Raw genomic sequence first — 23,958 nt, forward strand, 5'->3', positions numbered from 1 at the left:
CCAGTGCTTCCCAACCTTTGTGGTAGCACAACACAGTTTTTCACATGCCAATGCATCACAACCTGAGGGTGAATTTCGGAGGGGGTTCCGTTTGATCACCACAGTATCAGATAAATTTATTGCGATCATCAATGTTTTTCTTTCTTGGCGACTCAAGTGCGATCGTCAGAGCAGTGTTTAGAGAGGTTGTCCAGAATCAGCCACGATCCACCTGCGATTCTGAATAGAAAGTGACATCACAGGAGTGGTGAGGGGGCCTATGATAGCACAGGTGAGTCAGATATCTCTGCAGCCCGAAGCCTCCTCCCTGGAGCTCCAAGTAGATGGAGTTAACTTTCTTGAAAGTGTTTTGCATTATTCTAGTCAGATAACCACGGTGCAACTGTAAGGAGTTCTGGAGATTGGCAAGCGAGATTCTCTAGGTGTCCATTACACTCAACTCCACCTACTGGAACCAACCTAGTGCAGCCCAATGGGTGGAGGCTCCAGAGTGCAGAGATATAAATGTGACACAGGTTGGGAAACACTGCCATTAAGAAATCCAAAAATAAATGATGCATATACCCAACATAAATAAAAGAATCAACAATGAACAAAGGAGACGTAAAACATGAATCTGAAGCCCTGCCAGGGGAGGAGCCCTGAATGAGACATGGCAATTATATAGTATGTGTGTTTACACATTTTGTAAATAAAATATACACAGTACTAAAATGCTAAGTCAAAGTGACATTCATTTACATAATATCTGTTGTAAATTACTAGTTTTCTTTGACATCATTTATCAAGAATTGTTAAACTCTTTATAAAAAAATGTATACCTCTACTGGACATGAATGGGAATAACTAAATTCGGTTCATAATCTATTTAAACTACCAGATTGTAAGCAGAATGTAATGCTGGATCAATACGTAAAATTGTCACAATCCTACATTTATAAAACTGTTATGTCATTGACTTGGTCATAGCACCGGGGGTAGGGAGCGCAATTTGAGCTTCGCCTTGGACAGCAGAACTGCTCGTGGAAGTAACAGCTTGGTTAGCTAAAGTAGGAATCTTATTAAAAGAAAAAGCTGGTTGGGAAAAAAACCTGCAGCCAGAAGAGACTCCCCCATGACCGAACTTGAAGTTGAGATTCACGGCTTTAGAGCACTTCGGAATATTCCGAGTTGTTGCTTTCCCGCGTTCATTATCGTTCGTTCCCCTCGCTTTTCACGGTTTTCTTTGAAAAGTGTCTTGGTGTTTTTCAGGCACGGAGGACTCCGATGGGCACGCCTCTCTCTCGTGGACCACGCCCCCACTAAAGTAAACGCTTGACATGCTGGGCGGAGCAGTGCCAGACGGGCCGGTGGAGAATTCAGTTTAGAAAACGTCCTCCGCCTTGTCTCACCGAGCGTTTTCCGATAGTCCAAGAGTTGAGGCGACTGGCGTGCACGTTAAGGTAAGAGAAGATTTATTTCCATGTCCGTGTGATCTCTGAAAGAAAGACTAATAGGGGATTTCTCGCTAAGTTAGAAAGCTATTATACTTCTAAACTGGTGGGCTGAGGGTGTTATTATGGGGTCTCGGATACATTTTGAATCCCATTTAAGGACCAGCTCCACCCTCCATTTATGAGAAGAGGAGTCTCATCCAAGGACTGGACTGGACTGAACTAAACACTACTCCGACGCACAACATAAGGGAATTTTACAATCATCACCCGCACGTCTTTACGCCACCAGAGCTGAGCCACGCGAAAACATGCACACTGATTTGAGTGACTCGAAGCCGCGTTATTACTTAATTTTGGGACCGCTTGGTCATTCGTTCAAGACGTCTTGTCTGCCCATGAGAGTTTCGGAAAATTCGCAATGCACAGTTAAATGGAGTTATTGACATATTTTTTTTAAACTTGCACCAACGATGATCGACCGATTTCTAATGCGCACAATCCGAGAATGACTGGTTCCAATTAAAATTATCTGATTGCTCCCGGGTATAGAATATGGAGTAGAGGTTTCGATATAACTAATCCCCCCACCATTTTTTTTAAAATTAAGTTTTATAAACGCACCATTGCAGATTTTCAAGAAGAAGGTCATTTTGAAAGTTTGCGCCAGATTGTTTGGCCAGTCGTTATGACCGCCTGCCGAGCAAAAACTCTGATTTCTCTTCAAAGATCATAGGCTACATAGTACACAAATATAACACATACCAGTGTGCTCTTGTTCTACGTCAATGTTATTAATATTATTAGTTTTGCTATTTTTAATAAGGTTCGCTTACGTATTACAATTCATATAGCAAGTCATTGCAGATATAAAGAGTCACATCTTATCATAACTTCGATATTTTTATTAACTTATATGGCTGATGCCCATATGCGAGATATAATTAGTTACGCATTTCTTTTGGTTGTCCAACAGGCAAATGAAGTGACTCGCTTATTGTCACGCAGTCTTACTAGCGGGATTTGAACCTACAACCTTAGGGTGTGATGTCTAAAGCCCTAACACTATACGTCAAATGATTAGAGAAATGTAGCTAAATATAATTAATTATTTTTATTATTACGCTTCCATTCTTGTCTTTAGCCTCGATTGTTCAGCTAGCCAAATAACCAGTACTTCTAAAGAAACTTCAGGGTAGTTTTTAACACCAAAGTAACGAATGATGCGTAGGGGTGCACTGCATGGAACTTGAAACCCCAAGCAGTGTGAAAAGCATTACTCAAAGTAATGTGTACGCAGTGAAGCTTCATACAAACCTGTAGTGAACTCCACACTGGATTGGTGTTGGCATTACTAACGTCGTGTTTTAAAAATTAAAATAATAAAAAAAGGAAGCATCTTTTTCATTTAGAGCGGCACGGTGGCGCAGTGAAAGCGCTACTGCCTCTTAACAAGGAAACTGACGATCACGTCCCAAGTGTTTCTTACATGGAGTTTGCATGCTCTCCCCGGGTGTTCCCGCTTCCTTCAAAGTCTAAAGCCATGCAGGTTAGGTGATCTGGCGATGCTAATACGTGTGTGTGTCCACACTGCGATAGACTATTGCCTTGTCCAGGGATTGTCCCTGCCTATCATTTGTGCAACGAGATTTTAGTGGACGAATCTTTTGATTCAAAACTTATTTTAAATACAAACAGCATTGTTTTATATTTAGAAGAACAACCGACTGACAACAGTTCTATTATGTAAATGTTTATCTATTATGTAAATGTTTATCTATTATATAGTGCCATTCACGTGTATCTATCTAATATGCGACTTACTCGCGAACGAATGGGTCCAACACTTTGATCGTAGTCTTAATCGAAAGTTTATGACTTGAAATGTTGGGCAGAAATGTTATTGTAGTGAAGACACGGTCCCCTCCAGGCCATCTAGGACGCTACGTACGTGTTCAGAATTCAGATTTAAGTGCAAGTTCTTTGCATTTTATTTCAGACCCTTTGATTTCACTATACACTCTGAAATGACACTTTATTGGGTTGTGTGGTTCCTCGTGGAAGCATTCCTTAAGAAAGAGCTATTTCATTATGCCAAAGGTTCTTTGCATACAATATCGGTTCTTTGGGCTTTGACATATTTTGTGGACAAAAGAGAAATGTTTAATGTGTTGTAATGATCGGAGAGATCGAGAAGACTTGAATGGAGCAGAAGTCTCTTTAAAATCATGAACACGATGGTATTTTATACCAAAAGGGTTCTCATTGCATTGAATAACTCAGGCTGAGTTCAGGTCTTCTGTATCTCTCAGTATCCTGCTATGTAGCCTATTGGACAATAAAGTTGTTTTTTCTGCATATTAGAAACGTTTATCAAATCACCTATTTATGGTTATTTATGTAGTCTATTATGGACCCAAATAAATAAAAACTCAGAAGTTTCGTAAGGATGGTTCTTTTGGGATCCAGAAATGTCTTCCGTGTGGCATTGCTCTGCAAATCCACTTACACATCATTTATTTTTTAAGAGTGTAGTTGTAATAATTATGAATAAATATTATATTTTGCTGTTTAAAGATCAGGCAGCGTCTATTGCATTTAAGACAGAATATCCGCAAATCCAGGAACCAACCCTGGACAAGTCACCCGTCCATTACTTCGAGTGACACTTTCTCAAAGATTTTAAAGCGTGAAATTAATCTTTCTGATAAAGACTTTATGACAAACGTGTCAACGATGCAGATAATAATATGAAGCGTTTACTAGTAACTACCTCAAACAAAGAAACATATGACGGCGTGCATTGAAGTTGATGGTTAAATGGAGACGCGTGCTTTCCTCATCGGCGTCTGTTTAAATTATCAGACATTCTGCACTGTGGAGGGAGTCAGATGCATGGCCACAATGTCAGACTGTAGTGTGTTAACAAACAAATTGTGTGTGCATCTGCGATTTAAAAAAAAAACAAAAACATTATTAGTAAAGCCATCACATTTATGAAACGTATGAACGTTGCTCTATAAAAAATACACATTATCTCTCCAATGTAAAAAATGTCCATTATAAGTTTTTAGAAAAGAAAACTTTGAAGACTATAAGTGCTATGGTGTATCCATTCACCTGTGACCTAACCTGCTTAATCCTGTCCGCTCCAACGGACCACAAGCCCACCCTGCGGCCCTCAAATCCAGCGGTCCCGGGGATCCGCCGCTGCTGCGGGTTGGGGCAGCAAACTGAAGCTCGTTAGAATGGAAATCAGCGAATTTACACTCTGAACAACTACGGAGCATTGGGGCGCTTTTGTGCGGTTCCTCGTTGAACTATTGCTTGACAAATAATTACTTCATACTGGCATGGGTTCTTTGCATGTGAAGTTTGCAGTTTGGGCTTTGAAAAGTTTCCTATTATGTGGACAAAACACATTTTTAGCAGACGATCTAGATGAAGAAAACCTGACCTGAGCCTGAGTGATTGTATGCGGCATGAGTCTTTTAAAAATCAGGAACTCTCCGGGATTTCATAAGTCTGTTTATCCATTCATAGTTATTTACGAAAACTGTTACAGATCTCTGCTGGGGGCTGGCGCCCTGCCCGGGTTTGTTCCTACCTTGCGCCCTGTGTTGGCTGGGTTTGTCTCCAGCAGACCCCCGTGACCCTGTAGTTAGGATATAGCGGGTTGGATAATGGGTGGATGGATGGAAGTTACAGAACTAAATAAAGGTTTTTGGGACCGTCTTCTGGATGGCTGTTTTGGGAGCCATAAACGGTTCTCTTTACGCCCTGACACCTTTACTTTTAAGAGTGCACTGTGTAAAAAAAATAATAATAATAAAAATAACGATTTAGATGGTCAAAATGGATAATTTTTCCAATTAATATTTTAACAATATGTGAAATAAATGATTGAATGTTTTCATAGTGCTGGTTACAAATTCATTTTAAAGAACTTTGTATTTATTGAAGACGTCTGTTAATGTGACTACATTCTTTTCGGGTGCTTTAGAAAGACCATTAAGAAAGGTACAATTTAGAAACTTTTGGTTAAAAAAAAAACCACAGAAAATACGAAAAACTGGATATATTGCATTTGTTAATTTGAATTCATTACTTGTTTGTAAAGTGCTATGATTGCTTATGGAATGATAAAATAAAGACTGAGAGATTAGTCGCCTTCTGTTTTCTCCCACATTCCAAAGTATAATCTATTATATAGTGACTTATCTATCATATAATAATTTTTTACATATCAGTCTATCGCATAGTGCCCTTTACGTATATCTTTTATATACCTATTAAATAGTGAATTTTCTACATATCTATAAATTCGATAGTGGTCTTTACATAGTGTTGTTCATATCTGCTAGTGCCTTTCATGTTTATCATATAGTGCCTTTTCAACAAATATATTACTGTACATAGTGCCCTTAGTCTCATTCATACCTATTAAATAGCACCTTTTCTATCTTTTCTCCAAAGACATTCACTTTATATTGATAATTGGGCCTTATCTTCCCCGAAGTCGGTAAGTGTAGGTGGATGTGGTATATCTGACAAATAACTATCTTATACTAAAGGTGGATGTGGTAACGTGTGCCCTGCAATTGGCTGGCATCACATCTTAAAAATTAGAGATGTCAAAGTAGTTCTTCAGAGTAATGTTCTAGGGGAACCGTTTTTGGTTTTCAAAAGATCCATCGAAACGATTGTCTCAGAAAGAACCGTTTATTTATTTAAATCTGTACCAGTTTTCATGAACAGATGATAGTAGATTTGTGAAATTCCAAATGGGCTCCTGATTTAAAGGGACTCTCACTGCATTGAATAGCTCAGGCTGGGTTCAGCTCTTCTGTATCTCTCAGTATCCTGCTATGTAGCCTATTGGACATTTAAGTTTTCTGTTTTTTCTGCATTTTAGAAATGTTTATCAAAGGTCAAAGAACCCACTTCATAGGTAAAGATACCTTCCCAGAATAAAATGGCAATAAAATGTCTTTTTTGGGACAGCCTGGTTCAAAGTAATCCATGGATGCTGATAGAATTCCATAGGCTGTGTCCAGAAAAAATAACTTGGTGTTATACACTGGATTGAGATGATTATGACATGAATAACGGCCTAAATACAGCATTTGAGACATTATTATAAAAAGATTAAACCTATTCAATATAGAATTTCAGTTTGAAATTAATGTTAACAGATATCTATGTTTTCTTATTTTTAATTCTCCATATGCACTGCAGCCTACAAGCAAATTATAAATGTTTGCAGTATTCTTTTCATGTACAGAATGTTAGTTCATTAATATTAAGTTCAGGAGTTCAACCAAACTCCACGTACTTATTTATCTCATTGCTGCAGGAGAATCATTACAGTTACATACAAATCTGTCATTTCTTCATGAGTTTAGAGCCGGGTACTTGGCTACACTCCCGAGGTCTACAGTGGCTGCAGGTTTTTGCTTTAAGCAGTTTCTTCATTAGAATCCATTTATGTACCACTAAAGCAATAGTTTTTGGGGTTTTTTTGTGTGTTTTACTTAACTCATTTGTTACAATTCTGATCCCTTCGCTGCTCATTTTAGTGTTCAGCTTCTACATTAAGGTTGTAAGTGTTTTTTGTTTGCTTAAGCAGCTGTCAGTTAACAACGAGGTGCAAATAGCAAAGGATCCAGCAGCTCCCTGGCTAACGTACTTCCCTGTAAACCCGTGCAACATGAAGTATCCATATTAATAAAATATTCTGAAATGAATAAGGGAGCAGCGAAGGACCACCAAACATATGGAGAAAGTTCTCAAAGGACAAAAAAAAAATATACAATTTTTGTCTTGGAAGAATAAAAACAAGCCATATAATTAAATAGCAAGTTATGTTATGTGCTAAGCCCAGCTTTTAATTATGAAACTGTTTGGAATGAAAACATGCAGCCCCCAGGACCAGTGTAGAGAACCCCCTGGTTTAGAGCAAATTATGAATAAGTAGAATGTTAAGGAGTTGAAGGCACATTTTAGTTCAAGTGTACGGCAATGCATAGTTCAATGGAACACTTATGGAAATGGAGCCGCACAGGGGCACAGCACCTCGCAACTCAGAGACCAGGGTTCAAGTCCTGGGTGGAGTTTGCATATTCTCTGCACAATTCAAGGACATGGAGGGTAGCTGGTTTGGCAATACTGAATTAGACCCTGATGTGTGTGTGTGTTTGTGTGTTCGCCCTGCGGTGGGCTGGCATCCTATCCAGGTATTGTTCCTGCCTTGTGCCCAATGCTTGTTAGGACTGGCTGCAGCTGTCACGCCACCCTCACCTGGAGAAGTGGGTTTGGGCGGCAGATGGATGGGTTTTAAATCATTACTTTGGTTTTCTGCTTTTATAAAACAACATTTTACATGTAATGAATATTTCTGTCTTACAGTCCTCATTAGTCACTTGTGCCCCATTAGATGTTGAAGTAGTCGCATTCTTTTACTAAACAAAAACAATTAAAAGTCTCCTTAATTAATAACCTCATTTTTGTTAATATAACATGGAAAGAATGGTTGGGTTGACATATATTAAACCTGAGAGGAGTGGCACACTGGTGATGCTGCTATACCTCATAACAAGGAGGGTCACGTCGAGGGTCCTCCCATAGTCCATGTGGGCTTCCTCCCATAGTCCAGGTTATACAGGTCAGGTGAACTAGTGATGCGGAACTGGCCAGAGTGTGTGCTTGTATGAGTGTGTGGTGTGTGTTCACCCCGCAATAGACTGGCATCACGTTTAGGGATTATTTCTGCCTTGTGCTTGCTGGGATCTGCTCCAGCTCCCTCACCTCCCTGCTCAGGATAAAGCAGGTTTGGAAAAAGGATGGATGGATTGATAAACATAACAAACCTCAAATCTACTTAGTGAATGGGAAAGTTGCTATATACTGTAAATAAAATGTATTATTATTATTAGTCCCAGTAGTATTGAGCGTAAGACAGAAACCAACCCTGGACAAGGTGTCTGTCCACTTGGAGGGTCACTCACGCTGAACGTCAAATTAGAGCCGCCATTTAGCCAACACACATGGCTTTGGAAGAAAATAAAAATGGAGCAACTGGGAGGAAACTTCACATGAGCACAGAGGGAAGAGCAAAATCCGCACAGAAGAGGACTTGGCAGGGCATTCTGACACAGGGTGTTGGATCCATGAGGCTGCAGCACTAGCCAGTGCACCAGCGTGCCATTAAGAATGAAATCTTCAAAAAGATTAATAATAATAATAATAATAATAATAATAATAGACAGTGCAGTAGACTGAACACCTCAAGGTTGTTGGCGCCGGCTTTACCATTAGCCCACTTTGTGGTCCCGAGTAAGTCAGTGTCTCTGCTGTTCCCATTGCGGAAAGCTCTCGTGGAATGGCTTTGACTACAGAAAGGTGCTTTATGTGCCATACAGTGTGGCCAAATGACGAGGCTTTATGGTACCGACGCTGCCCCATCTGCTCCCTTTACTGACTCACTGAGTGGGTTTATCAAACTTAGGCTGGAAAATATCTTACATTTTGATGGAAAAGCACAATATGACATAAATTACATACATCTTAATAGCTGAGTCGCTGTACTGGAAAGCACAATGGTGTCTGCTTATTCCTAGGCATTCAGTCGCTGGGCTACCCCAAGCCTTGCATCTTTCTTTATGAAGGGAACTTAGCTGCCTCGAAAGCTTGCATTTGTAATCTATTTAGTTAACCAATAAATGGTGTAATTTCACCCAACTTTCTCCTGTATCAATCTATGGCTAACATGGTACAACACTCTACTGCTATGGGCTACCCCAAGTGACTTACTTCATCAACGTGGACGCAATTGCAAGTTCCTTTGGATAAAAGCAGTGGAAAGTCAAACAAAATGACCCCTTTTATCGGCTAACTAAAAAGATTACAATATGCAAGCTTTTGAGGCAACTCAGGCCCCTTCTTCAGGCAAGAATGTAGTTATGATGAACGGGTCCGAGTTGCCTTGAAAACTTGCATATTGTAATCTTTTTAGTTAGCCAACAAAAGGGGTCATTTTGCTTGACTTCTCACTACATCCATAATGGATAACATGGTACAACACCCTAGTGCTACTTTGGATAAAAGCTAAATAAATGCAAATCTAATTTAAAAAATACATTGTGAATTTGTGGTCTTTTTAAAAAGCAAGAGTTTACAGAGCAGTTAAATGCGATGGCCCAGTTTAGTTAATAGTTACAAACCGATTGCACCACCACTCGTATACTGTAGTTGTGCCAGTTTAAATACACAAATTATGCCAACATTGCGTAAATTGTCCTTTACTAAAAAAAAAAAAATAATTGTAAAGTGTCAGCATTCTATTAGTGTATGTGGTGAATTTACTTATCAAAACTTACAAACATATTAGCATTCAGACTCTGGCAATGAGGAGTTCATTTCTCAACAAATATCCAAAGAATTGCCCTCCAAATAGTAAGTATAACAACAACAACTTTTATTTCTATAGCACGTTTTCATACAAATGATGGAACTTAAAGTGCTTTACAAGATGAAAACAAATCTAAAAATTAAGGCAATACTATTTAACAAAGAATAAAGCAAGGTCTGATGGCCAGGAAGGACAGAAAAAAAAAACAAAAAAACTGCAGAGGGCTAGAGAAAAAAAAAACAAAAACCAAAACAAAATCTGCAGGGGTTCCGAGGCCATGAGACCACCGGGCTCCCCACTGGGCCTTCTACTTGACATCAATGATCTCAATCAGTCCTCATGGTTTTCAGGCTTCACGTGGAAGAATTAGACAATGATGGTCATGTGGACCTCTGGCCTTCAATCCATCAATGAGAATTAATTGAATGTATTAACATCTTAATTCTGTATTTAGGGAATAAACTCATCAAAAAAAAAAACTAAGGTATCAGCATCTAAACACTGTATAGAAAGAATCCATTGTCAGTTACCACTTGGCAATGAAAGAGAACAGCTTTAATAAAATTCAAACGGAAGTGACAAATTATTTTTAATTTCTTAAAACCTCTCATATGTTGTGTTTGAACATTTCTTGGTTATAATACAGTACAGTGTGGTGTGGTGGTTACGACTTAGAACCGCAAACCTGGATGGTGTGGGCTCAAATCCCACTGCTGACACTGTGTGACCCTGAGCGAGTCACTTCACCTGCCTGTGCGCCAACTGGAAAAAGGAATACAAGTCACCTTGGATAAAAGTATCAGCCTCATAAGGAGATAATAATAACAATAATAAATGTGATACATTAGTTATAAGTTGATTAAAAATAAAATATTGTTAATTGCCATTTAACATAAAACTCTTTGTAAATGAGGAATTCAGTTTTAGTCTTTAGCTCACAATTTATGAAGAACTGGTCATTGATACACAGTAATGGCTGCTACAGTAATTACACTGCGTTATTTTAAACTGAGTCTTTAGTGCACAAGGCATTTTACCTAAAAGCAAAGCTACTGTAACTGTTCCTGGCACTTTAGTCATCCACCCATCCACTCATCTATCTGTCCAATCTTCCGTCCATCCATCTCTCCATCCACACTTTGGTTTTTTGTACCTGCTTTCCGTGTCCGTCAGATTCTTGTCTGGGCGGCCTCATGGTCTGGAATCCCTACAGATTTTATTTTTTTCTCCAGCCGTCTGGAGTTTTTTTTTTGTTTTTTCTGTCCCCCCTGGCCATTGGACCTTACTCTTATATTATGTGAATTAATGTGGACTTATTTTATTTTCTTACTGTGTCTTTTATTTTTCTATTCTTCATTATGTAAAGCACTTTGAGCTTCTGTTTGTATGAAAATGTGCTATAGAAATAAACGTTGTTGTTGTCGTCATGATTGCCTCAGATGAAGCGCACATGAAAATCCTCTTCACTGTATAGAATATGTACAACAATTCATGATAATATCAGTGGTTTCTTAGTGACTTGAAACCCAAGATAAAAGAGCCAGAGGGTGATTTGTTTTAACAATCACAGCCTGCCATGAATACTCCACCTAATTCTACCCAAGCAGACAGACCTCACCCTCACCGATTACCAGCTACTTCATGATGGTCTCCGTGTTTTGCCCCCACTTCCTCACATGCCATCATTATGTAGGACACATGTTGAAATGCGCACGTGTTGGGCATGCTTTGTAATTCTTTGGAAAATGAGTGAAATAAAGGATTATTAAAGTCAGGAAGGTGGAAGTATTTTTTTTTTTTTTTAAGTCGGTGGAATTTCTACAGATACTAATGCAGTTTTACTCAATTCTAAATACTCTGTCATTCATTCTATTTTGTTCTGCTGCAATTCATGCGAATTTGATTTTTCTTTACTTGAGGGGTGTGGGAGGGTATACTTTTCTTCTCATATCAATGCATCATCAGATATCTGCCATAACTGGTTTCTGTAATATGCTCAAAATTAGCCAGATGTGTCAGATACTAACTCTTGTGTTCTTCTTGATCCAGAAAATGTTGGCACAATATACTAATAGTAAGGCAGTGTGCAATGTGCTCGTCTCGCTCTTAGATTATTTCTTTGTTGTTCCCGTTTTGTTCTTTGTTTGAGTTTATTGATGTGTGTATGTAGTACAATACAAACATCGCTTGCACATCTCCACAGACTAGTGACAGTAACACAGTAACAATAAAAGACGGTGAATGCAATGCCATCAAATTAAATGAAATGCCAGACAATATGAACTAAAACAGTTGTGGAGATGGACATGTGAGTAACTGCTGAGTTGTGTTATGACCTTTCCCAAGATCTACTGGTGCAGATTGCAATGATCCTGAATGGAGGAGGGAGAAAGGCTGACAGACATTGGTGAGCTTTAGGTCCAGTCCCATCAAGTGGCTTTATTGTCATACCATCCATACACCGGACTGCAGCATGCTGCAGCACTAATAACATTCTCCATGGGCCACAATGCAGCATAGACACAAACACAGGTAAAGAACTATACCATCCTATATAATGCAATGAAAAGGAGGTGGGCATTCATCACAGGAGAGGAGGGCACCTGTGCCAACGAGGCATAAGGGACAAGGGCTTGAATCACTACAGTTCACCTATTTGTGCAAGTCCTTGATATTCTATCCACTTCAGGTGTCAGATAAAGTAACAGAGTTTATTGTGGTGTACAGTGTAGATCCCAAACCAGCAGCACTTTCTCCTTTTCTTCCCATATAATTAATATTTGTCAGACTGCCTTCTTCCATCTCTGAAACATTTATAGACTTTGTCCTGTTCTTACCCAACACAATACTGAAGTATTGGTTAATGCCCGAGTCACCTCACGTATAGATTACTGTAATGCTATTCTATCTGGCATCCCACAAAAACACATCCATCGCATACAACTTCTTCAAACTTCTGCTGCCAGGATAATAATAACCTGCTGTTCTAAATCCACTGAACATACAACACCTACTCTCTCTCAACTTCACTGGCTCCCTGTTCACTACCGAATACAATACAAAATATCGCTCTGAACATCTAAAGCTCTCCACTGCCTCACTGATCTCCTACAGACTTCAACTTCCCTCTCACTCCCTCGTATCTTCATCTACAGCTCTACTTTCTGTACCACACATCAGACTCTGTGCTATGGGAGCTCAAGCGTCTCTCCTAGTGCTCCTCAGCTCGGGAATTCTCTTCCCTTTCATATCCGTCAACTCAACTCAATAATACGTTTTAAAACTGCATTCAAAACTGATATTTTCAAATACAATTATGAATTTAACTCTGTTACTGCCTGTAATCTTTGTATGTTTGCTACTTCTGTACCCTAATGCTTTTTGATTTTATCGTTCTCTTTGTTTTTATTTTATTAATGTTGTTTAATTTCATTGTAAGGTGACCTTGGCTGTTAAGAAAGGCGCCTATTAAAAAAAATGTATTATTATTATTATTAGCATTGCATATAAATCAACAAGCAGCCCTGAAAGGGGTGCCAGTTCATCACAGGGTTATTTTAAAATGCAGTAACAAAGGAATAAAACCTGAAGCATACTTTAAAACGGGGACAGCATTCAGCTGACACAGGTGGACAAAACAGTGTGACATTTTCAGAGGATTTGTGTGGCATTTTGTGCACATCTCAGTTATGCAGACTTGCTGCGGGGGATTGGGTGGGACACGGCTGGTGATTGGTCACGTGAATGAATAGGTGGGGCTGTACAGTCTAAGGTTAATGCGGCTTGAAATTAGGAAGACATTTCAGACTGGGAACCTGAACTCCGTCAGTGTCTTTTATAGTTTGTTACATCTTCAAACTGAAAAATTAACCTCATTTCCTTAAGGAAAAAGTTATGATTAATAAGGTGTGTATCATTTTGAGAATCAGATCAGATCATACAGAACCTTGTGATCCCAGGGAGATATTTGGATTTTCACAGAAACTCTTTAAATAGATAGTCACACACACACACACACACAATAGTCTGAACACACGTCAGGACGACAAAAGAAAGAAAAACATCAGACTTGGCAGCCCCAGTTCCAGTAAGGTGCTATCCAGACATATTGCTGTTGGTATAAAGGACCCCAGTCATGTTTCTTGACACACTTCTTTGGCTGAAAGTCCTCAGTGTTAAGTGTGTCACAGACAGGATGTGCAACATTGTTCATAATGGAACTCACTTTTGCTTTAATTTTCCCCTTCACTGCAACCTCCTGGTGGTTCAGAGTGTATCCCATAATTGAGCCTACCCTTTTAATTGGCTTGTTGATTCAGTGGGCCTCTCTTGAATAAATCATTAAAAATCTAACACATACTGTATACTGCTTCATTCAGTAAAAATATGACATATCCAGTTTGTAATTACCATATGTTAGTGAAAAACATAGAAACAGAGAAACTATGGCTTGCTTAATTAAGGTAGGAGTCCAATTAACAGACGACGTGGAATATGACAAAAATCCGCAGTCACAAGGGGCCCTGTGGACTTAACAATGGGATACTATAGACAGATGGATAGTAAAAGGCCCTATATAGTGGACACACACACACACACACACTATAGTCTAAGCACACACCAGAATGACTAAAAAAAGGAAGAAAATGAAAAGGAAAGAAATCTCCTAACTGGGCAGTCCCAGTGAGTCACCATGAAGACAATTCTTTCTTCACCAAGAAACAAAGTTCTCCCCCTGCTGACTCCTCTCCTGGTGTAAATTGACACGATCAAGTGACAAGATCAGCAACTACAGTTGACAAGTCTGACCCCCCTTATCAATGCACACACCCTAGAAGTGCAGAATTATCAGAAAATGTCTGCAAGTGTCCTGACCAAGTGTTATATTTGTAGTCGGAGGTGTACAGAGTGAAGAGTAAAGCTGACTGGCCTGGTCCTTGTGCTGCTCCGGCATTGCTAACTCTGTCCTCGAGTCCCACAAACTACCACCCGGTTTTTCCCAATAAAGTGTCTTGGTAACCCATTTTTGGGTGGGAGATTGAGCATGATCATCTGTGCCGTGAGTCTCCACAACCAACTGTGTCACCCACAAACATTATAAACAATAGCAACCAGCTACCTACTGGTGGCAACCCGAGACCCACTTGGTGGTTGAGAAACACTGCTCTACAAAATAGAACAGTCTAAAGTAGTGTAGTAGTACATTAAAATGCTTGACAATCTTCAGGATGTGAAAAGACAGATGGAAATTGTATTTATTGATTGTGAAGGAGTTTGCAGGGTTGCAGCATCAGACAAAAAAAGCCATAAATATATATAATGAAAATGATCATAATCTTAAGCATGCTAACACATTTGCAATGCACACATAACAATTATCTGTAAATAGATTAGCTAAGTGTAGGTGTTCACGAAGTGTAAAGTGATAAGAACTGCACACGCTTGTCAGTTGCACTTTTGCAGTACAGGATGTCTGTCACTGTCAAAGTATATGGCACATACTGACATTGTCTGTTAAGATGTCTGCTAAGCCAGCTCAGTACTCTTCAGCACCCAGGAAATAAGACCACCTTGGCTGTTGAGTGACTGATAGCTGAAAGTAGAAACAGCCTCACGTTGCGGTCTTTGGAGTAATGCAGCGTCTCAGTCTGTTACTGAATGAGCTCATCTGTTTGGCCAAGACCTCATATGAGGTGTCAGAGTCATTGACCAGAATGGTGAGCAGCTTCTTGAGTGACCGTCTCTTCTGACACATCCTCCAGTGAGTCCAGTCTGACTCCCAAGGTTGGACCAAACAACCACTTTATTTAGTCTGTTGACATCACCAGCACTAATGCCATTTCCCAGAGTACTACTGCATAGTAAATTACACTGTCCACCACAGACTGGTAGAAAACATGCAAGACTGACCTTCATACACCAAACCACCTTAAACTTCTTAGGAATTGTATATGAATGGCCTCCATGTTGGTACTCTGTCATTTGGATTCACCCTGAGGTACTTGTATGTCCTCACCACCAATGAGAACCAGGGCTGAGTGGAGTTGACCTTCCTGAAGTCTACGATTATCTCCTTTGTCTTACTGATATGGAGCCACAGGTGGTTCAATTTGCACCATTCAACAAACTCCTTCACAAGTGTCCTGTATTCATTCTCCTGTCCACCACTGATACTCCCAGCTATGGCTGCATCATTAAAAAATGTCTGCAGATGACGTGATTCAGTACTGAATCTAAAGTATGAGGTGTACAGGCTAAGCAGGAAGATAGCCAGTACAGCTCCACTGTGAACCCCTCATGACCATGTCCGATACACCGTACTTAAGCCACACAAACTGTGATCTGCCAGTTAAGTAGTCCATTATTCAGGACATAGTGGTATTATCAACCCACACTGACCTGAGCTTCTACCCTAGCAGTTTGGGCTGCATGATGTTGAACGCACTAGAGAAGTAAACAAACAAGACCCTCCCTTGCTGCTGTCTTTCTCCAAATGAGAGGAGGTTCAATTCAGCAGAATGATGGCAGCCCTGTCCACCCCTATGTGGTCCCAGTAGGTAAACTAATAAGATGTGTGATACTTTTAATGATCACCCATACATCTTTTATAGTAGATCTTTATTCTTTACAAGGGGTTGTCATTATTCCATCTTCCAGCTGCTATTTGTACTGAAAAGGTCCACAAAAATGAACATTTAGTCATCCCATGAAAGGAGCAACTATAGCAGGAAAGTACAGTAATAAAAACAGTGATCTTTATCATTATTTATGATCATTACTAGAATCTTGGCATGATTTCTACCCCCTAAAACTGTTTTACTGTAAAGGACAGACAACTCACTAAAATAAAGTTTGTGCTCTTGCCAGTTTGTAGTTGAAATGCTGCCCAGGTACACGTTAAAGAATGAAAATGAGACTTTAGCTCTGTTGTGGTGGTGGTACATTTGGAATTTACATTCACTTTTATTCAACACCAGTCACTTATCATAAATGCATGAAGTAGAGGGCTGCACCATACGTATCGTGTTGGCATTGTGATTTTGATCAAAGTCATCAGCTGTAAATGCAGGACGTTTTTCAGAAAAGGGTGAAAATAAAAGGGTACAAAAGGATGCAAAATAAAATCTAACATTCTACACTGCCAATGCTCTTCTGTAGACTCACTTACAAATCACAGTGGTTCATCATTTGCGGTAGAAGAGGCTCATTCAGGAAGTCGGGGATGGAAACAGAAGATTGACCTCAGCTGGAGGACACAAGAGGAGCTGTGGCCTTCAGAATGACATCAAAATGTTCACAATTTTATTGATGCATCTGAATTTTCAAAAACAAAAACAAGTGTCCCCTGCCCCCACCTTTTACAGGTTACACGTACTCTGTCCTCGGCGAGATGTCTTAAGCAATATCCTTTGTCGATCATACTGTGGTCTGAACCGAATACTGCAAGTGGATTGGGCAGCCTTGTTCTTTAAACTCCAACATTCAGACATTAGTATACAACTCCAAAGCTCTAACACAAGGCTTCTCAAAGTTGTGGTCCATAGAGCGCTGGTGGTCCAAGAGCATGTGGCAGGAGGTCTTGCAGATGACTTTCTTGCAGATGATAACATCTTTTACTTCTGCACTACTTCTTGCCTCTCTAATTCTGCTCTGTACTTTGAGCCAGCAAGGTAATTCATACAGTAGAATAGCAATACGAGAATTAGCGGACATCATACACCTGACAGTCAAGAAGTTATAGACAGCTGGTTTCTGCATTGATGCTCCATGCTAGTAGATTTCTCCTAAAGTTCTGTTTAGACATTCAAACATTTTGCAGCTTGTCTTTTCTATTTTTAGAATTCATGTAATGCTTCCTCTGTTGATGTTTGTTCTGCTTTGACACTTTAGCTGAAAAAGCTGATAAAGACAAACCAAATAGAATCTTGACAGTGCAACAAGTTGCTGACTTGATGTTTTAGGTGTAGATGTAGGTGAAGGTCCGCATCGAATACCCATAAGCTACTGCAAACATGTTGCATTGTGTCAGCTTTGATCGTTATGGTTACCACTTACTTTTCAAACTGCCTTCACTTTTTGATTTACATTCGTACTTTACATGTACTTGCATTAAACTTCATCATCCACAAATCTGTCCAAGCGTGTGTGCTGTCCAAGTCCCTCAGTAACAGTTTAGCCGATAGGCTTCTACCCGACATGCAGAAGTGACCCTGACCAGGATTAAGGACGTTTGGGAATGCTATATGTTGTTTAAGGTGTTACACAAAATATCAGTCAATCTTTAGTTTATATGGCCCCATTAATAGCATACATTTAAAATAAACTGCGCAGGAATTCACAGTAAAGAAAAGAAAAAGAAAAAAAAAAAACAATGACAGAGCGATATTAGAGCAATACAAACCGCAGCGCTGCATACTGGAAGCCTAACAAAGCACATGAGGGAGGTTTTGTAAAATACAGAGGTTTTTAATATTTTACACCCAGTGAAACGGATCCTTTTTCTTTGAATTTCAAAGTGGAATATTGTGCAGCTTTATTATAGTAGAACGTCTGCAGACTGAAAGACATAAATGGCTTGCAAATGTGGGAAACATTGTCACATTAACTTGTTTTTGTTTGTTTTTTAATTGTAGGTTTCCTCAAAGAAAGCACAAGCACTACAACAACTGATTCCATGGCTTCCTGAGGAATAAGTGACACTCTGGCTCCCTCTGCTGGCAAGGAGAAGAGCACCATAACCCGGATTGAGGGGCTTCTTCACCACCTCGACTCTTCTTCTAGTTTGGGCACTTCTGATGACCGAAGGACAGAGGCCTCAAGTGCAAACACAAAATCCTGATTAGCAAACTGGCTGTTAGGAACACTATGGACAACACGGCTCTCCCTCATTAGACACTGAAAACACTGAAGCCACCAGCATGTCTAGCTCAAGGGTGTACAGATTTTTTCGTGAATATCAGAACAATTCTGTTATTACCTTGCATTATAACTTCACTGGAAAACTTGGGGACAACAAATATTCAGGAGGACTAAAAGTTGAAGCAATATGCCTCTTAGTGATTTGTGTCTTCATAGTCTTTGAGAATTTTGTAGTTCTTCTTGCCATATGGAAGAACAAAAAATTTCATTTACCCATGTACTACTTACTTGGCAACCTGACCTTGTCTGACCTGCTTGCCGGGATAGCTTACATGATCAATATCCTTATGTCGGGCTCCAACACGCTGAAGCTTACGCCAGTGCTTTGGTTCATCAGGGAGGGAGGTGTTTTTGTCACGCTGGCAGCCTCTGTTATTAGTCTACTGGCCATTGCCATTGAGAGGCACATCACCATGATCAAGCTGAAATTCTACCAGAGGGATAAAAAGTGGCGCATGTTTGCACTGATTGCTGCCAGCTGGGCATTGTCGGTTTTCCTGGGTATCCTTCCAATACTGGGGTGGAACTGCATTGATGACTTGGAAGGGTGCTCCACTGTACTCCCGCTGTATGCCAAGAGCTACATTCTCTTCTGTGTGACCGTTCTTAACCTCATTCTGATTTCCATCATTTTCCTGTATGTGGGGATTTACAGAATTGTCAAAGTTAATTCTCAGCGGTTGGGCAACCTCAGGAAAGGAATGAGCAAAAAATCTCAGAAGTACATGGCTCTCCTCAAGACATTCACGATTGTGGTCGGAACTTTCATCATCTGCTGGCTACCTCTCTTCATTCTGTTTATCTTAGATTTCAGCTGCAAAGTTCAAAAATGTCCCATCCTCTACAAAGCAGATTACTTCCTGGGCATTGCAATGCTGAACTCACTCTTGAACCCCATAATATACACCCTAACCAGTAAAGACATGAGAAAAGCCATCCTGAAATTGCTCTGTAGACGCTGCCTTATGACAGAAGATGGGCAGGTGAACAGGTTTGGAATTCCATTTTTGGACTGCAACACTAGCAAAACAGACAAGTCCTCTTACCGGGTGGAAGGCATTGATAGCACGGTGTCTTCAGGAAATGTCACACCTTCACCGATCAAAGCTTTCCTGCCTAACATGAGCAGACTGGCAAAGGAGACCTTGCCCATTCCATAGGTGGAGGGACATCAGTAATCAGAGGTGCAGACGCAAGCAAAAGTTTTTCAACGAGACTAGCAGCTCATATTCTTTTTTGTGCCTGTTGTGGCCACTCTCCTCGCTCCTCTGTGAGGTGCATCTAACTGCCACTAGCATCAAAGCCTTGGAGATTTCCTGTCGACTGCTAAAGGAACTCATAAACGTATGATTTTGTGGAGATGGCAAAACACAGCACAGCAGCATTGGTTTAGCTGCTTTTGCAGCAAGTTGACAGCTCTATGAATAAAGTAAAAACTTTGGGACTGGAGCTGCTGGCCTGAAGGTTACACCGGTGTTCCTAAAAAGGTTGGAATAAGACGTCTTCTTAGCAGACACAACAGCATTAAGTGTTTGGGTTTTCAAGGCCAAGTGGACAATGTTTCAGAAAATAAGTAATCTTATGCTTTAAGGCACTTCATAATGTCCTTTATGTTAACACATGACAATTTCTGGGCACTTATGCAACTGTCAAGTTGATTTTTCCCCAAGAAAGGTCCTGAAATGTGCAATAAGGAGCCACACAGAGGTGGAATGAAGACCCACAATGTACACTGAACTCAAGGAGAGCTGGCAGGGTTCTCAGATAGGTAGGGCTTTATTACCTACAGTATACGTGTATGGAGTTTAAAATCAAGGCCTTCTTGCTCTAATGTGGAAGACCACACAGGGTCCCCACTTGACATTTACCAACAAAACGGGCGCATGCCAGTGTACTCCACTGTGGGTTGTTGAGGTTTATGCACCAGCAATTTCTGTTAAAATGAGCAGAGTCTTTCAAGACAGGAGGGTGGGTTTCCTTAAATAGGATTGATCATTAAGGTTATTGGAAGCCATGATCCAAAACTGACCACCTTTTCAATCCTGAATAACCTTTCCTATATATATATATCCTGTGATATATATATATATATATGTGTGTGTGTGTGTGAAGGTGAGTCAAATGAAAACCTTCAAACTGCAATAGAAATGCTTAACATTGCACCACTGCCACGTAAGTTGGCACCATCATTAGCAACTCCATTAGGAGAGTCCAGCAGGTGGAAGCACGGTGCAAACAAGCAACGTGAAGTCATATAAAGATGGGAGCCCCACTGGAAACATGCGCTAAAGTGGAGCAGTGTTTCATTGTCTGCTTTCTGAGCAGCGAAGGGACAAAACCTGTCCAACTTCCTCAGCATTGAGGACTTCAGAGTGGAGGGGTCCTGTTGCCACAAGACAACAGATGAACCATCGAGCTCTGACATACTGGGTGTCGTCCATGTTGGCTACATTTACCAGACTTCACTCCCCCAGAAATGTCCACTTCTTGGGACTGCTCAAAGAGGCACTGGGCAGAAAGACATTCACGTCCAATGAAGAGAGAGGTGCAGCATGTGGTAGAGGAGTGGCTGCATGTGTGACCACAAGACCTTTCTTTCCAGAAGAATCCATGCACTTTGTTGAGTGCTGGAGGACTTGTATTGAATGCCATGGAGGTCACGTAGAAAGGTGATGCGGCTGTTTGCTGCAACACAACATGATGAAACAAAATAAGGTTTCCATTTGACTCTCCCTCATATATATTATAATTTTCAAAACATTTCTGCACTTTATCTCTCAAAGTTTTTTTTTTTTTTTATATACACGTTTGAGACATTTCATATTAAGATGTTCTTAATGAAGCCTCCCTGCCTCGCAGTACATGGTCTAAAAGCCACTGAATGCGTTCAGAAAAAGACAGCTTTTTGGTTAAGTGTGACACCACGTACACTCACTGCTTCTTTCACTCTTGTTACTACTTGCAAAAATCGATAACTTCTCTAGTTGTGATTTCCTTTAACGCTTCCATACTGTCAGTGCAAAACATGGCTAGAGCCGCTGCTTCTCTTTCTTCATAATGTGATTATCAGTGGTTTATATGAGTGCATCTGTTACACATCCCTGACCATTGTTTACTATCACTATCCACTCCTAAATATTTCAGAGAGGTAAAGTGTTGTCCACTTGCCGAGTATGTGATCTGACGTAATTTCAGCTCTTTTAACACCTGCTTTCCACAAAGATCAACAATGCTTGCGGGTTATTCATTGGTGCAAATTGATAGATACGCAGTCACATACTGTATACATGACCTGGCAGGAACTCGCACGTTGGCAACAAGGTCAGCTGAGCCTAGCTGGCTTCTTCTTCCTCTCAGAGCTTTGTGTTAACAGCTGCCCTGAGAAGTCAAGCAAAATGACACCTTTTAATGGCGAACTAAAAAGATTACAATATGAAAGATGTAATTTACATTTTGTGATTTACAATTTAATTACATCTCGCCTGAAGAAGGGGCACGAGTTGCCTCAAAAGCTTGCATATTGTAATCTCTTTAGTTCGCCAATAAAAGGTGTCATTTTGCTTGACTTCTCACTACACCCATAATGTCTAACACAATACAACACCCTAGTACTACAGCTGCCCTGAGAAAATTTGAGCATCACTATCTACTCGCACGCACTGTGCAGACGTAAGGCATTGTTCTGAGCGTGTAAACAGGTGTGAGCTTTACGTCCCTTAACACCTGCTTCCATCAAGTACCACTCAACACTTCTCCATTCTATCTTTGGTGTAAACTGATAGACTTGCAGCTACATACGCGACTTTCACAATGGCAGTTACAGCAAGTAAAGCACCAGATAGTTACAATATTGCAAAGTCACAGTGGGCAACCTTACAAAAACAGCTCAGGAAAAATAAAAAATTGAGCGGAAATTTAATTAGTAGGGGTGCAAACAACAAAAACTTTTTAAAGCCTCAGTTAGGGCTACTATTAATTAGTAAACAAAAATAATAATCATGCCAGTAGGGAACAGAAATGCCAATGGAGAATTTCAGTGCAAAAATGAATTTAGAGGGCAGCAACTTTCTGAGCAATTCTGGGGTAGAACATGGAAGATGAAGGTTTTTGTGGTTTCTGCACACAAACAAGAGTGGCACCCTCACTGTGGTTTATTTTTTATCCCCAAAATGTATTTATTTCCCTTTGAAAAATGAGCCCCCCCCACAAAAAAAAAAATACATTTTAATTACCATGCACAAGACTCTTATCTTGGTCACCGGGCTAAAAGACATCCTCCTCACAGATGTGCACATGGCAGAGCTAAGAGATACGTAGTGAATGCACAATCATTTTGTACCACATCTCAATATTTCATCTAACATTGTTTGGAGAATGTCATGTTCGCCCACTTAGTTCACATACAAGCCATGCCGCAATGTTCAGATATTAATATTATGCTGGGGTGGCACTCTGGTGCAGTGAAAGCCCCAGTGCTTCTCAATGAGGAGGGTGGAGTTGGTGCCCTGGGTGCTCCCCGTGTGCATGTGAGTTTTCAAAGACATGCAGATTAGGTGAACTAGCATTGCTTAATTGACCCTATTGTGTGTGTGTGTGTGTGTGTGTGTGTGTGTGTGTTCACCCTGCGATTGCCCAGAGGCTGTACATGCCTTTCCCAATGCTTGCTGGGATAGGCTCCATCCTCCTCATGACCCTGCTCAGGATGAGCAGGTTTGAAAATGGATGGATGGATGGATGGATGGATGAATAACATGATGGTTTCAGAAATATAAATGTCATGGCACCTATATCAGGAAAAAAAAAAACCCAACAGAAGCAATAATGAGTTCTTCAGAATGCAGGTCTGCTTTCTTTGTATGGCCAGGTCTGTGAAAATTTGCCATCAGGTACAGAAGCTGTAGACCAATCGCTTTTCCAGATTAGGTGTCCTGCATTATAGTTTATATCTTGAGATTTATTTCTAATGCATTGTTCTTGTGCATTTAACGAAAAACGATTTATATTATTTAGTCGTCCTCTCAGCACTGCTGTCATTTTCACATTGTCTTTCCACAGAGAGAGGCTTGGAATGGTCGTTTTCTGTCACCCTACCGGCACTTTAATTCAACCATTGGAAAATCCCAGCCTCCGTCAACACGATAAGGTTATTTCTCACATTATGCAAATTTCCCTTCTTAGAAAGTGAAGTTTTATCAC

At 40.2% G+C, this 23,958-nt stretch overlaps 1 protein-coding gene and 1 long non-coding RNA gene across 2 annotated transcripts in view; one reads left to right on the forward strand and one right to left on the reverse strand.

The window, feature by feature from the left end:
* LOC120541237 overlaps positions 1–23,958 on the reverse strand; it is a 134,538-nt gene that overhangs the window by 88,732 nt on the left and 21,848 nt on the right. The window lies entirely within an intron of this gene.
* On the forward strand, positions 1,320–22,217 carry s1pr5b (sphingosine-1-phosphate receptor 5b). The gene is made up of 2 exons (XM_039772689.1): positions 1,320–1,442; positions 18,477–22,217. Exon 2 carries the CDS (start codon positions 18,762–18,764, stop codon positions 19,920–19,922), a length of 1,161 nt encoding a protein of 386 aa, XP_039628623.1. The 5' UTR covers positions 1,320–1,442; positions 18,477–18,761; the 3' UTR covers positions 19,923–22,217.

The sequence above is a fragment of the Polypterus senegalus genome, chromosome 12, assembly GCF_016835505.1.
Source record: "Polypterus senegalus isolate Bchr_013 chromosome 12, ASM1683550v1, whole genome shotgun sequence".
In the NCBI taxonomy this organism is placed as follows: domain Eukaryota; kingdom Metazoa; phylum Chordata; class Cladistia; order Polypteriformes; family Polypteridae; genus Polypterus; species Polypterus senegalus.

Bases quoted from the DNA above. Each gene is read 5' to 3' on its own strand.
- s1pr5b (XM_039772689.1), top strand. From the start codon at position 18,762: ATGTCTAGCTCAAGGGTGTACAGATTTTTTCGTGAATATCAGAACAAT.